General features: G+C 40.9%; 1 protein-coding gene across 8 annotated transcripts in view; it reads right to left on the bottom strand.

The window, feature by feature from the left end:
- The window catches only part of LOC133540631 (cAMP-specific 3',5'-cyclic phosphodiesterase 4D-like), a 232,097-nt gene that overhangs the window by 15,573 nt on the left and 201,796 nt on the right, over nt 1–14,728 (bottom strand). For all 8 annotated transcript variants that reach the window (XM_061883402.1, XM_061883406.1, XM_061883403.1 and 5 more), the window contains 3 exons: nt 14,602–14,701; nt 10,066–10,220; nt 5,448–5,570 (listed from right to left, as the gene is read on the bottom strand). In XM_061883402.1, coding sequence (XP_061739386.1) covers nt 5,448–5,570; nt 10,066–10,220; nt 14,602–14,701 — 378 coding nt within the window. The remainder of the gene's footprint in view (nt 1–5,447; nt 5,571–10,065; nt 10,221–14,601; nt 14,702–14,728) is intronic.

Raw genomic sequence — 14,728 nt, 5'->3', positions numbered from 1 at the left:
TTGGAAGATTGGCTCAGGACGTTGCAAGCACATTTATTAAATGTATTGTTCTTGATTCTTCCCCTTGCATACACTTTTGGGCAGATAACTGTGGAGGTCAAAATAAAAACTGGACGCTGTACACGGCTCTTGCCCAATGTGCAAACGCAGAATGGGGCCCACCCGAGATTGTGATAAAATATCTAGAGAAAGGGCACACGTTCATGAGAGCAGATTCAATCCATGGCTCAATCGGCAAGAAAATTAAAGCTGAAGAAAACATCTATACGTTTGATGACTTTGTGGATCTTTGTAAGACAGCATCAAGATAGATTGGTTTGCCTTTGTTTTCTCAAAATCAGCTAGAAGTGAGTTACTAGGTTTTACCTTTGGACGGGAGTTTATCACTAAAGTTGTGCTTATAGGTCCTGGTATCTACATGCATGTAAAATGTGTGATATCATGTGCGACACAGGCAGTCCTGCAGACTGTTTTCTTGAGTGTGATATCATGTGTGATGCAAGCAGTCCTGCGGCGTGTTTATTTGTGTGTGTTAGTAAAGTCCACCTTTTTAACTTCATCCTGTGCCTCGTCTGCAGTAAATTACTTGTTTTAGTCTTTGTGAGTCCATGGAAACTTCACTTTTATCTCCCGCTGGATCGACATCGTTCGAGGATGGAGACAGGCTAGCTGTTAGCTTCAAGCTATCCGGCATCTGATTAGACTCCTCCACCCCAAAAACATACTTTGCAGGTCAACAAACGGGAAGAATGTGTGTTCTTTGAAGTGTTACTGTGCAAGGAGTGTTTTAAAGGGGAACATTATCACCAGACATATGTAAGCGTCAATATATACCTTGATGGTGCAGAAAAAAGACCAAATATTTTTTTAACCGATTTTTGAACTCTAAATGGGTGAATTTTGGCGAATTAAACGCCTTTCTGTTTATCGCGCTGGAGGTGATGGCGTCAGAATGTGACGTCGCCGAGGTAACACACCCGCCATTTTCATTTTCAACACATTACAAACACCGGGTCTCAGCTCTGTTATTTTCCGTTTTTTTGACTATTTTTTGGAACTTTGGAGACATCATGCCTCGACGGTGTGCTGTCGGAGGGTGTAACAACACTAACAGGGAGGGATTCAATTTGCACCACTGGCCCGAAGATGCGAAAGTGTCTGCCGCCAGACCCCCATTGAATGTGCTGGAGTGTCTCCACATTTTACCGGCGATACTAAGGCAGACATGGCACAGAGATGTATGGATAACCTGCAGATACATTTGCAACGATAGTCAACAAACTCACAAAGGTGAGTTTTGTTGATGTTGACTGCCAGCTAATCGATGCTAACATGCTACGCTAATCGATGCTACCATGCTATTTACCGGCGGTGCTAAAGCAGACATGGCACAGAGATGTATGGATAACCTGCAGATGCATTTGCAACTAATTTACGTTTCCTTCCACCCACATTTAATGCGAAAAAAATACTTACCAATCAACGGATTTAAGTTGCTCCAGTGTAGCAAGATGCGAAAGTCCTGATCGTTTGGTCCGCACATTTTACCGGCGATGCTAACGCAGCTATTCGGCCATGCTATGGCTATGAATAGCGTCAATAGCTATTCGCTCAATAGCTTCAGTTTCTTCTTTAATATTTTCATACTCCAACCATCTGTTTCAATACATGCGTAATCTGTTGAATCGCTTAAGTCGCTGAAATCCGAGTTTGAATCCGAGCTAATGTCACTATATCTTGCTGTGGTATTCCCATTGTTTGTTTACATTGGCAGCACTGTGTGACGTCACAGGGAAATGGATAGTGGTTTCGAAGATAGCAAAAAAAAGGCACTTTAAAGCTTTATTTAGGGATATTCCGAGACCGGTAAAATTTTGAAAAAAACTTAAAAAAATACAACAAGCCACTGGGAACTGATTTTTATTGTTTTTAACCCTTTTGAAATTGTGATAATGTTCCGCTTTAACAGGAGTCTCTTGGAGAAGTGGTTAACAAGTTAGCAAATGTCGCTGGCATCGCTGACATCATCACCGTCATTGTTTACTGATAAACACGCATGCGTCGTCAGGCTCTGCTTTTAATCCATAGACTTATCAGATTTAATTATTTATTATCCATAGCAGGGGTGTCAAAAGTGTGGCCCTGAGGCCATTTGCGGCCCGCAGCTAATGTTTTAAAGGCCCACAGCACATTCTAAAAATACTATTAAAGTAAACAAAAACATGTGTGAATGTGAGTGTGAATGTTGTCTGTCTATCTGTGTTGGCCCTGCGATGAGGTGGCGACTTGTCCAGGGTGTACCCCGATTGTAGCTGAGATAGGCACCAGCACCCCCTGCGACCTCAAAGGGAATAAGCGGTAGGAAATGGATGGATGGACGTATTGTGACAGTTTGACCCCACCACCCCCACTGTCACCGTTTGCCCTTAAACAGTGCGCGCACATTTGGTAGGAAGTTCAACATGGACAAACTACTAACATTCAATCCTGAAAAGCATCTTATTTTAGTCAGTGGAAAGCATGCTCAACAAATAAATTGTAACCTCTCACTCACCATGGCTCTGAATGGGTGGCTAAAAGAGTCAGGGTAGGGCTGAGGGCTTTATATAAGTGAGCACATCTGCCTTGACTATTTAGGCCTAATTTGGGCCGAACCATGGTTCTCAGGAACTGGGTTTTACTGACGGACACTAGACATTTTTGTTGTCTAAGCCTAAATGAACTGTGTACAAAAATGACTGCTCTACACATGTAAAAGTACTATGTGAATACTTTTCAGACATGTGATGGTTATTTATGGTGTCATTTACAAAATAACTATTTTCTTAATTTCCTCAGTCAAATTGGTCCCAGTTAGTGGGAGGAGCTACGGGCTATTTAAATTGTAAAATTCCATTTTTCTGACAGTCTGCTGTCTGTTACTGCCAGAGAAGGTTCTCTGTCCAGAGCAGGAATTTCTATCTCCATGCATCAAACATCTACTGAGATTGTGGGTGCTTTGTTTCTTCCTGTACACTTCTGGGACCTCAATAGATGTTACCAACTGCGTACCTTGCCATCTTTGGTTTAAAAGTCTGGTTTGCAAAGGTTACAGTACTTTCACCCAAGGTGGGGCTTGACACGTGTGTACAATTATGATTATCCTACTCAGTGGCCCAGTGGTTAGAGTGTCCGTCCTGAGATCGGTAGGTTGGGAGTTCAAACCCTGGCCGAGTCATACCAAGGACTATAAAAAAATTGGGACCCATTAACTCCCTGCTTGGCACTCAGCATCAAGGGTTAGAATTGGGGGTTAAATCACCATAAATGATTCCCGGGCGCGGCACTACTGCCGCCCACTGCTCCCCTCACCTCCCAGGGGCTGATCAAGAGGATGGAACAAATGCAGAGGACACATTTCACCACACCTAGTGTGTGTGTGTGTGTGTGTGTGTGTGTGTGTGACTATCATTGGTACTTTAACTTAACACTGATTATATTATTATTAGTGTTAAGTTAAAGTACTGGGAGCTAAGTCTCCCCCATCTTTAAAACGAGAGAAGCCTCTGTTTCTACTTTTGATCAGAGGTCTTTGAACTCACCACAGTTCTGAGCAATGAGATCATAAGTTGCGTGCCTTGTTACGTCAAAGGTTTCGCGGACGGTCTCGCAACGTACATAAAAGTAACTATTTAGATTACTTCATACTAGTAAAAGTAACGGTGTTCGTAACGCCGTTGTTCAGAACACTGTCAACTATACATGTATCAATGCAAACATTTGTTTCCCGATTAATCTATGGTTGTAATGATTCATTGATATATGGATTTATATTCATTAGATTCAATTAGGGGCAGCACGGTGAAAAGGGTTGGTGCATGTGCCTCACAATACAAAGGTCCTGAGTTCAATCCCGGGCTCGGGATCTTTCTGTGTGGCGTTTGCATGTTCTAAGGGGTAGAAAATGGATCGATGGATGGAGATATAAAAGTGAACCTTAAACATAACTTTCCCTTAAGCTGCCACAGAAAGATCTGTTATATTTTTTGCTGTGTGTGAATGCTTAAAGGGGAGCTTTGATGATGTTATGACGTCTGTGTCGAGTGAAGAGTTCCAGGCTGGGTTTGCAAGTATCCGAGTGGAACGAAACATTTCATATTTTTGTTAATTATTCAACTTTCACAATTATATATTTGATATCCACATGTGTGACATTTTTTTTTAAATAAATTACAAAATGTAATGGCAGGAAAAAACATCTTCATCAAACCTCGTGGTTCAACAGGTCGGATGTTGCTGGGAAACCCTCCCATTTGTGCTTTGTCTTTCCAAAAATAAGATTTTTTTTTAGCACACACAAAAAAACTATTATTCACCCTGAGATGGTAACAATTTAAATAGAGATGTCCGATTATATCGGACTGCCGATATTATCGGCCGATAAATGCTTTAAAATGTAATATCGGAAATTATCGGTATTGGTTTCAAAAAGTAAATTTTATGACTTCTTAAAACGCCGCTGTAGGGAGTGGTACACAGACGTAGGGAGAAGTACATAGCGCCAATAAACCTTAAAGGCACTGCCTTTGGTGCCGGCCCAATCACATAATATCAGCGGCTTTTCACACACACAAGTGAATGCATGCGTACTTGGTCAACAGCCATACAGGTCACACTGAGGGTGGCCGTATAAACAGCTTTAACACTGTTACAAATATGCGCCACACTGTGAACCCACACCAAACAAGAATGACAAACACATTTTGGGAGAACATCCACACCGTAATACAACATAAACATTTTAATTTTCCTGAAGGAACTCTCCTGAAGAATTAATAAAGTACTATCTATCTATCTATCAATCTATCTATCTATCTATCCATCTATCTATCTAAACACAACAGAACAAATACCCAGAACCCCTTGCAGCACTAACTCTTCCGGGACGCCACAATATACACCCCCCGCTACCCCCTACCCCCACCTCAACCTCGCCCTCCCAAAGCCCGCCCCCCTCAATCTCCTCATGCTCTCTCAGGGAGAACATGTCTCAAATTCCAAACTGCTGTTTTGAGGCATGTTAAAAAAAATAATGCCCTTTGTGACTTCAATTATAAATATGGCAGTGCCATGTTGGCATTTTTTTTCCATAACTGGAGTTGATTTATTCTGTAAAACCGTGTTACATTGTTTAATGCATCCAGCGGGGCATCACAACAAAATTAGGCATAATAATGTGTTAATTCCACAACTGTATATATCGGTATCAGTTGATATCGGAATTGGAAATTACGAGTTGAACAATATTTTATAATCGGATATTCGCAAAAAAGTCATTATCGGACAGCTCTAATTTATAATAAATATGGTATAATAAAGCGTTACATGTACAACATAATACAGCATGCATGTACAGTACGTATTTCCCAGCTAAATCACTTAAGTTGTCTTTGTGTCGGCGCTCTCACCTGGATTCGGTCTGAATAGTTGTCAAGAAGCAGAACTCCCAAGCTGGTAACTTTCTTGGTCTCCACCATTGTCTTCATGTCCGCCAAGAAGTTCATATGTTTGGACATATCTGTGGCCAGCACCTGTTGAAGACATTTAATAGTAGGACACGACTCTCTCATTTGTGCTGAGCAAGTTGTTGCCGTGTATTTAATTTAGTATTAGTGCTGTCAGGGGAATCACATGCTGTGGAATAATTAAGTATGTATTCATCGGGTTTCATCTGAGTAAAGAGACTCGAGAAAGAAGGGAATAGGAATTTTATTCACTGGACGTGTTTATTAATCATCTTTAACAAAAACATGTCTGTCTGTGCAGGGCTAGGCTGCAAAATGCAGCGTTAACCACCGTCAGTCGCCGCCATCTTGGCTACCAGGGCTGCGGATGTTTGGGCACCACACGATTCGGTTCGACTCTTGGTGGTAACGAATCGATTCAGAATTGATTGTCGATTTAACGTTCATATTGTTGTTACTTAGCCAGCGTTTGTGCCTCACAATCTAACAGTTTTATGTTAAAATACGGAACAGATGTTTACCTTCCGTGATGAGGCGGCGACTTGTCCAGGGTATACCCCGCCTTCCGCCCGATTGTAGCTGAGATAGGCGCCAGCGCCCCCCGCGACCCCAAAAAAGGGAATAAGCGGTAGAAAAATGGATGGATGGATGGATGTTTACCTTATCCCAATAAACATCTGTTCAGTATTTTAACATAAACGTGTTTGATTGTGAGGCATTAAACGCCACAAAAAGCAACGGGTCCATCAGACCCACAAACGCTGGCTGAGTAACAACAATATGAACATTGCACGGAAATGATCTGTCATTTTCTGCATCCCACAGGGATTCTTCTTTTGTGTTTCTGCACCTGCGGTTCCCACACAAGGTTGCAACATTGTTTGTCAACACTGTCTGCTCTCATTTTCTCACACATTTGACCCTCTGATGTACTGTGTACCTACACTCTGTCCTCCTTTCTAGGCCTGCTGTGTGTGTGTGTGTGTGTGTGTGTGTGTGTGTGTGTGTGTGGTACACAGAACATCAATTTCCACACTTCTATTAGCCCCGGGTCCAGTGGACCCGGACATGTTATATGTAATAGAAATATGTGTGGGGGGGTGTATGGTGTGTGTTCATTACATATGTATTCTGATACTGTATATGTTCTTCACAGAAAATGAGCCAAAGTCAGTGAGTCTCAGTTTGAAAAATTAATTGATTGTATCATTTTTCTTTTAATAAAAAATGAAAACGGATCCCACAGACCCGAACACCACATAAGGGTTAAAGTACATACTTTTTAATAACATTGGGTGCTAGTTCTATGATTAACTACAATACTCCCTAGAAAAAAATGCTGTGATAAATGTTTATATTACTTAAAAGAAAACAGGTTTAGTTTAATACAATTTTACCCAAACATTTAATAAAGACAAATACAAATAAGGCAACAAGAGAAGTATCCCACACGACTCTTCTAAAGTAAAACAGATAGGACCATCTACATCAACTGTATGATTTGTCTAAGTGGCTGGAGAGATTTTAAAAAATAACTAACCCCTCTGCCACCGGGCTTCACGGTGGCAGAGGGGTTAGTGCGTCTGCCTCACAATACGAAGGTCCTGCAGTCCTGGGTTCAAATCCAGGCTCGGGATCTTTCTGTGTGGAGTTTGCATGTTCTCCCCGTGAATGCGTGGGTTCCCTCCGGGTACTCCGGCTTCCTCCCACTTCCAAAGACATGCACCTGGGGATAGGTTGATTGGCAACACTAAATTGGCCCTAGTGTGTGAATGTGAGTGTAAATGTTGTCTGTCTATCTGTGTTGGCCCTGCGATGAGGTGGCGACTTGTCCAGGGTGTACCCCGCCTTCCGCCCGATTGTAGCTGAGATAAGCGCCAGCGCCCCCCGCGACTCCGAAAGGGAATAAGCGGTAGAAAATGGATGGATGGGATGGATAATAAAAAAATAAAAAAAATCTTTATTTTTTTTTTTAATTGATTAAGAATCGTTATAAATCAGAATCCCGATTTATTTGAAAATATAGTTTTTTTACAAGGGAGGAAGTAACTCAAGCAGTGTTGCCAACTCCTCAGTAAGGAAAGTAGCTCATGGGTAAATTTTCAGTCTGAATGCGGAGTGGTGCGGGTCTCCTCTCTGCTCGTACTGCAGCTGGGACTGCTGCGCGAGCCGTCTGCCAAACAGGCCACCTGTGAGGAGGAGCTCCCAGCAACACCAGCTGCTCGTTGAGGACATTTACTGCAGTATTATATGCTTTCATGGCTTACTCGCCCCAACCTCCCTCCCCCGCTCTACATCCCAACCCCCCGGATTGTAAATGATGTAAATAATACAATGTATATATTCTGATGAGTGTATTATGGAGATAGTATATATTTGGACCATGAATTGATTAACGTGGATCCTGACTTAAACAAGTTGAAAAACGTATTCAGGTGTTACCATTTAGTAGTCAATTGTACGGAATATGTACTGTACAATCTACTAATAAAAGTCTCAATCAATCAATCAATCAATCAATCAAAAACAGCCATTATCTAACTGTGGCCAAAGAAACACTTCATTAAAGCACAGTGTTTTATTTTCTGATGTTCAAACTCAGTGTTACTGGTCAAACTGTGTGTAATGTTACAAAAATATTAAATGTACTTATCAAATAAAACATCAGCTTTGTTTTTATGAACACTTTGACTTACTACGCAACTATATTTTAATGTTGTTCATTTTAGTGGTGCTAAAGTGTTTCTGAGGCGCTAAGTTTGAGAACCACTGCTCTAAAACATCCGGAAAAGTCTCTAGATTTGTCGCTAGTGGCGTTTAGGGGGGAAAGTTGCTAAGTGGAGTTCCCAGATTTTGCAAGAAAGTCGTTAAGTTGGCAACAATGAACTGAAGTGGCAGCAATTGAGGAAAAGAATAAGCGGATAATACTGCAATCGTGCAGGTTGATACATTGACATGATGCATGCTTTGTACACTAGTCATTCATTATTTGACATTTTTTGGATAACATTTTGGGATCCTAAGAATCCTAAGAACCAACTTGCTTAAAAGAGACCAAATCACCTTGGCTATTGTAGAATGTAGAGTGAGTTGACCTTGTGTATCTTTGAGGCAAAATCAACAGCGCCTCCGCTGGTCATCAACGAGAAGTACGCTCCACTTGCTTCAATAGCTTTTAATAATTTACACAGACTTCTACACAATTCACAATAATTATTGGGTTATGCCAATCCTTAATCAAATTAAAATGGTAATCATCAATAAAAAACATTGGATAGCTTGATTTGACTCTAGAAAGTGGTTCCACAGCCTCCGTAGCAGTACCTCCAGGCAACGTTCCCTCTAAGGTACGCGCCTGTGCAATTGCACACTGGTCACGCGTTCCCTGCGCATGACAAATCTAGCCCGCGCACAAAATCGAATAAAAAGATAAGCGCATAACAGTGTGCACGTCTCCCGTCGCTCACCTGTGCGCCACTGAATGCTCAAGGAGTTTTGGCTTTTGCTCCCACATGAAAAATTGGAGGGAAAATTGCCTCCAAGTTCTGTAACAGCTTCTTCCCTCAGGCCGTAAGACTCTTGAACACTTCATAATAATCCCCTCAATTCCCCCCCAAAATGGATTAACTGGCTGGAATATAAAGACAATATAACATACATCCATAAATGTGGATGTATATGCAAAAGTGCAATGTATTTATCTGTACAGTAATCTATTTATTTATTTCTGAACCTTATTGATTTTTTTATCCAGCACTACCATGAGCTAATGCAACAAAATGTCATTTTTATCTGTACTGTAAAGCAGTGGTTCTGAACCTTTTACCCCCTGTGAACATTTTTTTAATTCAAGTACCCCGTAATCAGAGCAAAGCATTTTTGGTTGAAAAAAAGAGATAAAGAAGTAAAATACAGCACTATGTCATCAGTTTCTGATTTACTAAATTGTATAACAGGGCAAAATATTGCTCATTTGTAGTGTTTTTTCTTGAACTATTTGGAAAAAAATATATAAAAATAACTAAAAAACTTGTTGAAAAATAAACAAGTGATTCAATTATAAATAAAGATTTCTACACATAGCAGTAATCATCAACTTAAAGTGCCCTCTTTGGGGATTGTAAAAGAGATCCATCTGGATTCATCAACTTAATTCTAAAGATTTCTTCAGAAAAAAATACATCTTTAACATCAATATTTATGGAACATGTCCACCAAAAAATATAGCTGTCAACACTGAATATTTCATTGTTGAATTTTTTTTCACAGTTTATGAACTTACATTCATATTTTGTTGAAGTATTATTCAATAAATGTATTTATGAAGGATTTTTGAATTGCTGCTATTTTTAGAATATTTAAAAAAAAAAATCTCAAGTACCCCTTTGCATACCTTCAAGTACCCCCAGGGGTACGCGTACCCCCATTTGAGAACCACTGCTGTAAAGTTCAAATTTGAATGACGATAAAAAGGAAGTCTTAGCCTAATTTTCTTTAGCAATTAGTCATGCTGCTATTTTATCATCTGAAGTTAAAGGTATGATAAAGAAGAAAGCCTCACCATGTCGATCACCATCTTGCGGAGGGAATCTCGCTGTTTCTTGCTGAGGTTCTGGAAGATGTCACAGTCGGCCCCTTGAAGCAGTTTGAAGCCCACAGCAAGGTGATGGTTCTCTAGCACTGAGGCATCGTTGTACATCAACGCCAGCTCAGAACCTGCCAAGGCAGGCCCAAGTCTTGTAAATCTGACTATCTCTTAAACCAAATATCACAAAAAATGGCACAAGGAAGGATGCGGTACGGCTTTACAACTGCAAACCAGAACCACAGTCAAACCCTGCAGGAATTTTGTAGTTTGGAAATTGCGCCAATCCACGCAAATTCAACCTATCTTTGTGAATGATGACTCTTGCAACTTTGTTTATTTTAGCACATCCTCAAGTTTGTCCCTGAGCAGCGCCTAAAGGCACACCTTAAAGGTGAACTGTAATTTTTTAGGGAATTTTGCCCATCATCCACAATCCTTGTGTGAGACAAAAACACACACTTGTTTCCTTTTCTGTGCATTCTAAATAGTAAACAACTACTAGTAAGCGGCAGCTAAAAATGCCTGTAATGGGATATGATCTATTCCGCCTAAAAACACCTCCAACGACATCTGGTATACATGCTGTATGTGCGGAAGGGAATGGATTCATAAGAATCCATTCCTGGGTGGAGCTTGCGCGAAAGGAAGAGGGGGTGGGGGCTAATGTTTTTGCTATGCAGTCTGCTGAAAATGATGGAAAGCGTCACTCTACATAGCAACTGACGCTGTGGTCAAAGTTGGAATTGCCGAAAAACACATTTTAAGATATTCAACATTCTAGTAACATCTGGTGGCTAAAGCGGATAGTGCACCCCCCAGGTGGGCGTTCAGCAGCCATCATGCTGTACTGCACCGTCCACGCGCTTCACTATATATCGCGTCAGCCAATGAAAAGGCTCAATTGTGGACTCTGCTCAGCCCCCCTTTCTGTAAATCTTATGATTCAATCAGGAGGGTTTTATTTACTAAAAACTGGTGGCTAAAGTGGATAGTGGCCCCCAGCCCAATCACACGTTTCATGTGTCAGGTAGTACGCAACAAATGGGGCCCCTTCCTACTGTATGTAATGTAGCCACAGACAAGTTTATCCATCCATCCATCCATTTTCAACTGCTTATTCCCTTTTGGGGTCGCGGGGAGCGCAGGCGCCTATCTCAGCTACAATCGGGTGGAAGGCGGGGTACACCCTGGACAGGTCGCCACCTCATCGCAGGGCCAGGCAAGTTTATAATAATGTGTAATATTTAAATGGTAATTGGGTTATACTTTATCACTTTTCTTGTGACGCTTGGCTGGCATCGTGGTGCGGGTGGCCCTCTTTCAGGGTGCAGATCGGGCACGGACACAGCGCAAAGGTAAGAACTATTGCTTTATTAAAACTAAAAACAGACTAAGAACAGAAACAACTTGCACTTGGCACAAAAGGCAAAACAAAGCGCTAGCATGGGAGCTAAGAAACACTAAGGGCTAAGCACGGAAGCTAGCGAGTCCAGAAATATAAAGCCGAGTCGTCACTTGTGAAACACAAACTGTATGCGACACAAAACTAGGAGGAGAGGACGAGTGAATGGAAAAGGCAGGCTTAAATACAGAAAGAAATTACCAACAGGTGCGTGTCAGGAAACAAGTAGCAGGTGGAACTAATATGAAACCAGGGTAACCAGAATAAACAAGGAAGAGCAAAACTAGGGATCAGAAGAGTCCAAAAACAAACAGAAAACACAAAAGAACTCAAAAACCAAAACAATATGTGATCCGGGCGGCGGATCATAACATTTCTACCTTCAAGGTACTCAAAGCGCTTTGACACTATTTCTACATTCACCCATTCACACACACATTCACACACTGATGGCGGGAGCTGCCATGCAAGGCCCTAACCAAGACCCATCAGGAGCAAGGGTGAAGTGTCTTGCTCAAGGACACAACGGACATGACGAGGTTGGTAGAAGGTGGGGATTGAATCAGGAACCCTCAGGTTGCTGGCACGCCCACTCTTCCAACTACGCCATGCCGTTAACAGTATTTTGGTAATTTTCAAGCATTACTGTAACTTGTTTCTAATGTCGACAACAACATAGAGAGCACTTGCTGTGTTTGCTACCATTAATATCAGACTCCACGCGAGCCGTATAGCGTTTACCAGACATTACTGGTAAACATTTCAAATTACAACATGGCACAGTGACTTACAATGTTTGCGCTCACTGTGATGCTGGCTGATGGGATGGCTGTATCTTTCAGCACCTGTGCTTTACTTCAGCTGGTAAATTCAGAATAATCTTCACTCCTCAGTTCTAAAAAAGCTTTCTAGCTGTGTTCTGTTTGTTGAGAGCCATACAGTATGAGTTTGGCTTACCTATTGTACGGGTGGAAGCCATGATTTATGAACTCGCATACACTTGTTCCTAACTCTAAGGCAATTCAGCAGCAACAAAATTAGCTTGAGCTCTTTCCTCTTCTTGATTTTAGGGCAGGGCACAACCAATGTTATTAGCAGCTGGCTAGTGAGAAGCAGTGTGAGCAAGGCAATGTGTCACGACCCCAGAAAAGTACTTCCTTGGTGTTAGCTCTTAGAATAACAATGACGCTACAGCTGGATTAATATGCAGGTTATGGCATGTAAATTGAGCTTTGATGGCGGTTTTAGATGTTTTTTTATCGGCAGAATAGATTAATCCCTTTACCTGTATCTGCATTGTTAGCTGCCTCGTACTAACAGTTTGTCGCTATTTAGAAGACACATAAAAGAGAAAGAATGGTGTTCTTGTCTCGCACAGGGATTGTAGATTGACATGACCTCAGAGATTCAGCTTTCTTCCAGAAAGCAAAAATAAGAACAAGCTTAAAAAGTAGATGTGTTTCTGTTAGAGGAGTTCAAATGTGGAACAGCTTGGATGATTCCTTAAAACAGGGGTGTCCAACTCAAATACAGAGTGGGCCAAAATTTTAAACGGAACAAAGCCGCGGGCCAAGGTTGAACAAATTAACCTTTTAATAGGGACCCAAACAAACAAGTTTTGCATTAAATATTAAAGAAGCAAGGCTTATATAACTTTAGTGACATGCAAAATCCAGTTTCAAATAATAATAATAATAATTTTTAAAAAATCAATGGCATATCAAATAAAATGTAAATAAAAATGTAATGCCTTTTTTTGTATTTGCAATCTTCTGAGGTAAATATCCATTTTTTTCCACAGGCTAATAACACATTTGAAAATAAAATAACAATAATGAATGAACCAAACATTCAAGCCTTGAAGTAGCAAGAGAAAATGCATGAATAAAACGTTAATTATTGGTCAGTTTGCTGGAAGTTTCCCGGAAGAGTTAGTGCTGCAAGAGATTCTGGGTATTTGTTCTGTTGTGTTACGGTGCGGATGTTCACCCGAAATGTGTTTGTCATTCTTGTTTGGTGTGGGTTCACAGTGTGGCGCATATTTGTAACAGTGCTAAAGTTGTTTATACGGCCACCCTCAGTGTGACCTGTATGGCTGTTGACCAAGTATGCCTTGCATTCACTTGTGTGTGTGTGTGTGTGTGTGTGTGTGTGTGTGTGTGTGTGTGTGTGTGTGTGTGTGTGTGTGTGTGTAAAAGCCACAAATATTATGTGACACACTGTTAGTATGGAGGAAAAGCAGACGTGACGACAGGTTGTAAAGAACGCTAAAGGCAGTGCCTTAAATGCACGCCCCAAATATAGTTGTCCAGGTGGAAATCGGTAGAAATTCGGGAGAATGGTTGCCCCGGGAGATTTTCGGCAGGGGCACTGAACTTCGGGAGTCAACCGGGAAATTTAGGAGGGTTGGCAAGTATGAGTATTAGCAGTGAATACGGTGTTACATCGACACCGACGCTGTATAACACCGGCGGGCCAGCTCTAATGCTAAATTGATATTGCCTCAAGGGCCAAATTAAATTACACGGCGGGCCAAATGTGGCCCGCAGGCCAGAGTTTGACACCCATGCCTTAAAATGTTCCAATTCCATTCACACATTTAAAAAACACTTTAAGACCATTGTCTTGAAAAAATATATCACTCTTGAATCAACATTGTGATTAATGTTAATTAAAAACTAAACGTGGGATATAAATAATAATGGAAGTATAATTGTTTGTATATATAATATGTAATTGGTGCAAAGGTTTATTATGTGTGCAAGGATATTTCACATGCCTTTACTGTGTATATATATAATTGAACTATGTTCATGTTGTGTATAATGTGTATTCACAATATGTTGTGCAAAGGATATTTCAAAATTTTGGGAAGTTTATGTTTATTTTGTACTTGACATTGCTTATTGGGTTAGGCGCAATAAGTTTTCAACTTTCGGTCTGCAACATTTTTTTTTTCTTTCTCATTTTCAATCTATGTATGTATAACTGTTTGTTTGTTGACCGAAGAACAATAAACTTGAGATGAAAAAATCCCAGTAAAGTGCAGATGAGACTTTTAATGTTTCAGGATGTAAATGTGGACACGAGGAGAAAGAAAGACCTACTTGTGTTTATTAGGAACTGGTTAGTGACCCCTGGGTGGTCAACATCGTGGATGGCACTGGCAAACAAAACAGCCATGATCTCTAAATCTGTAAAGACAGCCTGGACGAGAAGAACAAGCAGAATTTA

Source organism: Nerophis ophidion, linkage group LG22, assembly GCF_033978795.1.
Source record: "Nerophis ophidion isolate RoL-2023_Sa linkage group LG22, RoL_Noph_v1.0, whole genome shotgun sequence".
Lineage (NCBI taxonomy): Eukaryota > Metazoa > Chordata > Actinopteri > Syngnathiformes > Syngnathidae > Nerophis > Nerophis ophidion.
This window is presented reverse-complemented; position numbering and strand designations above follow the sequence as displayed.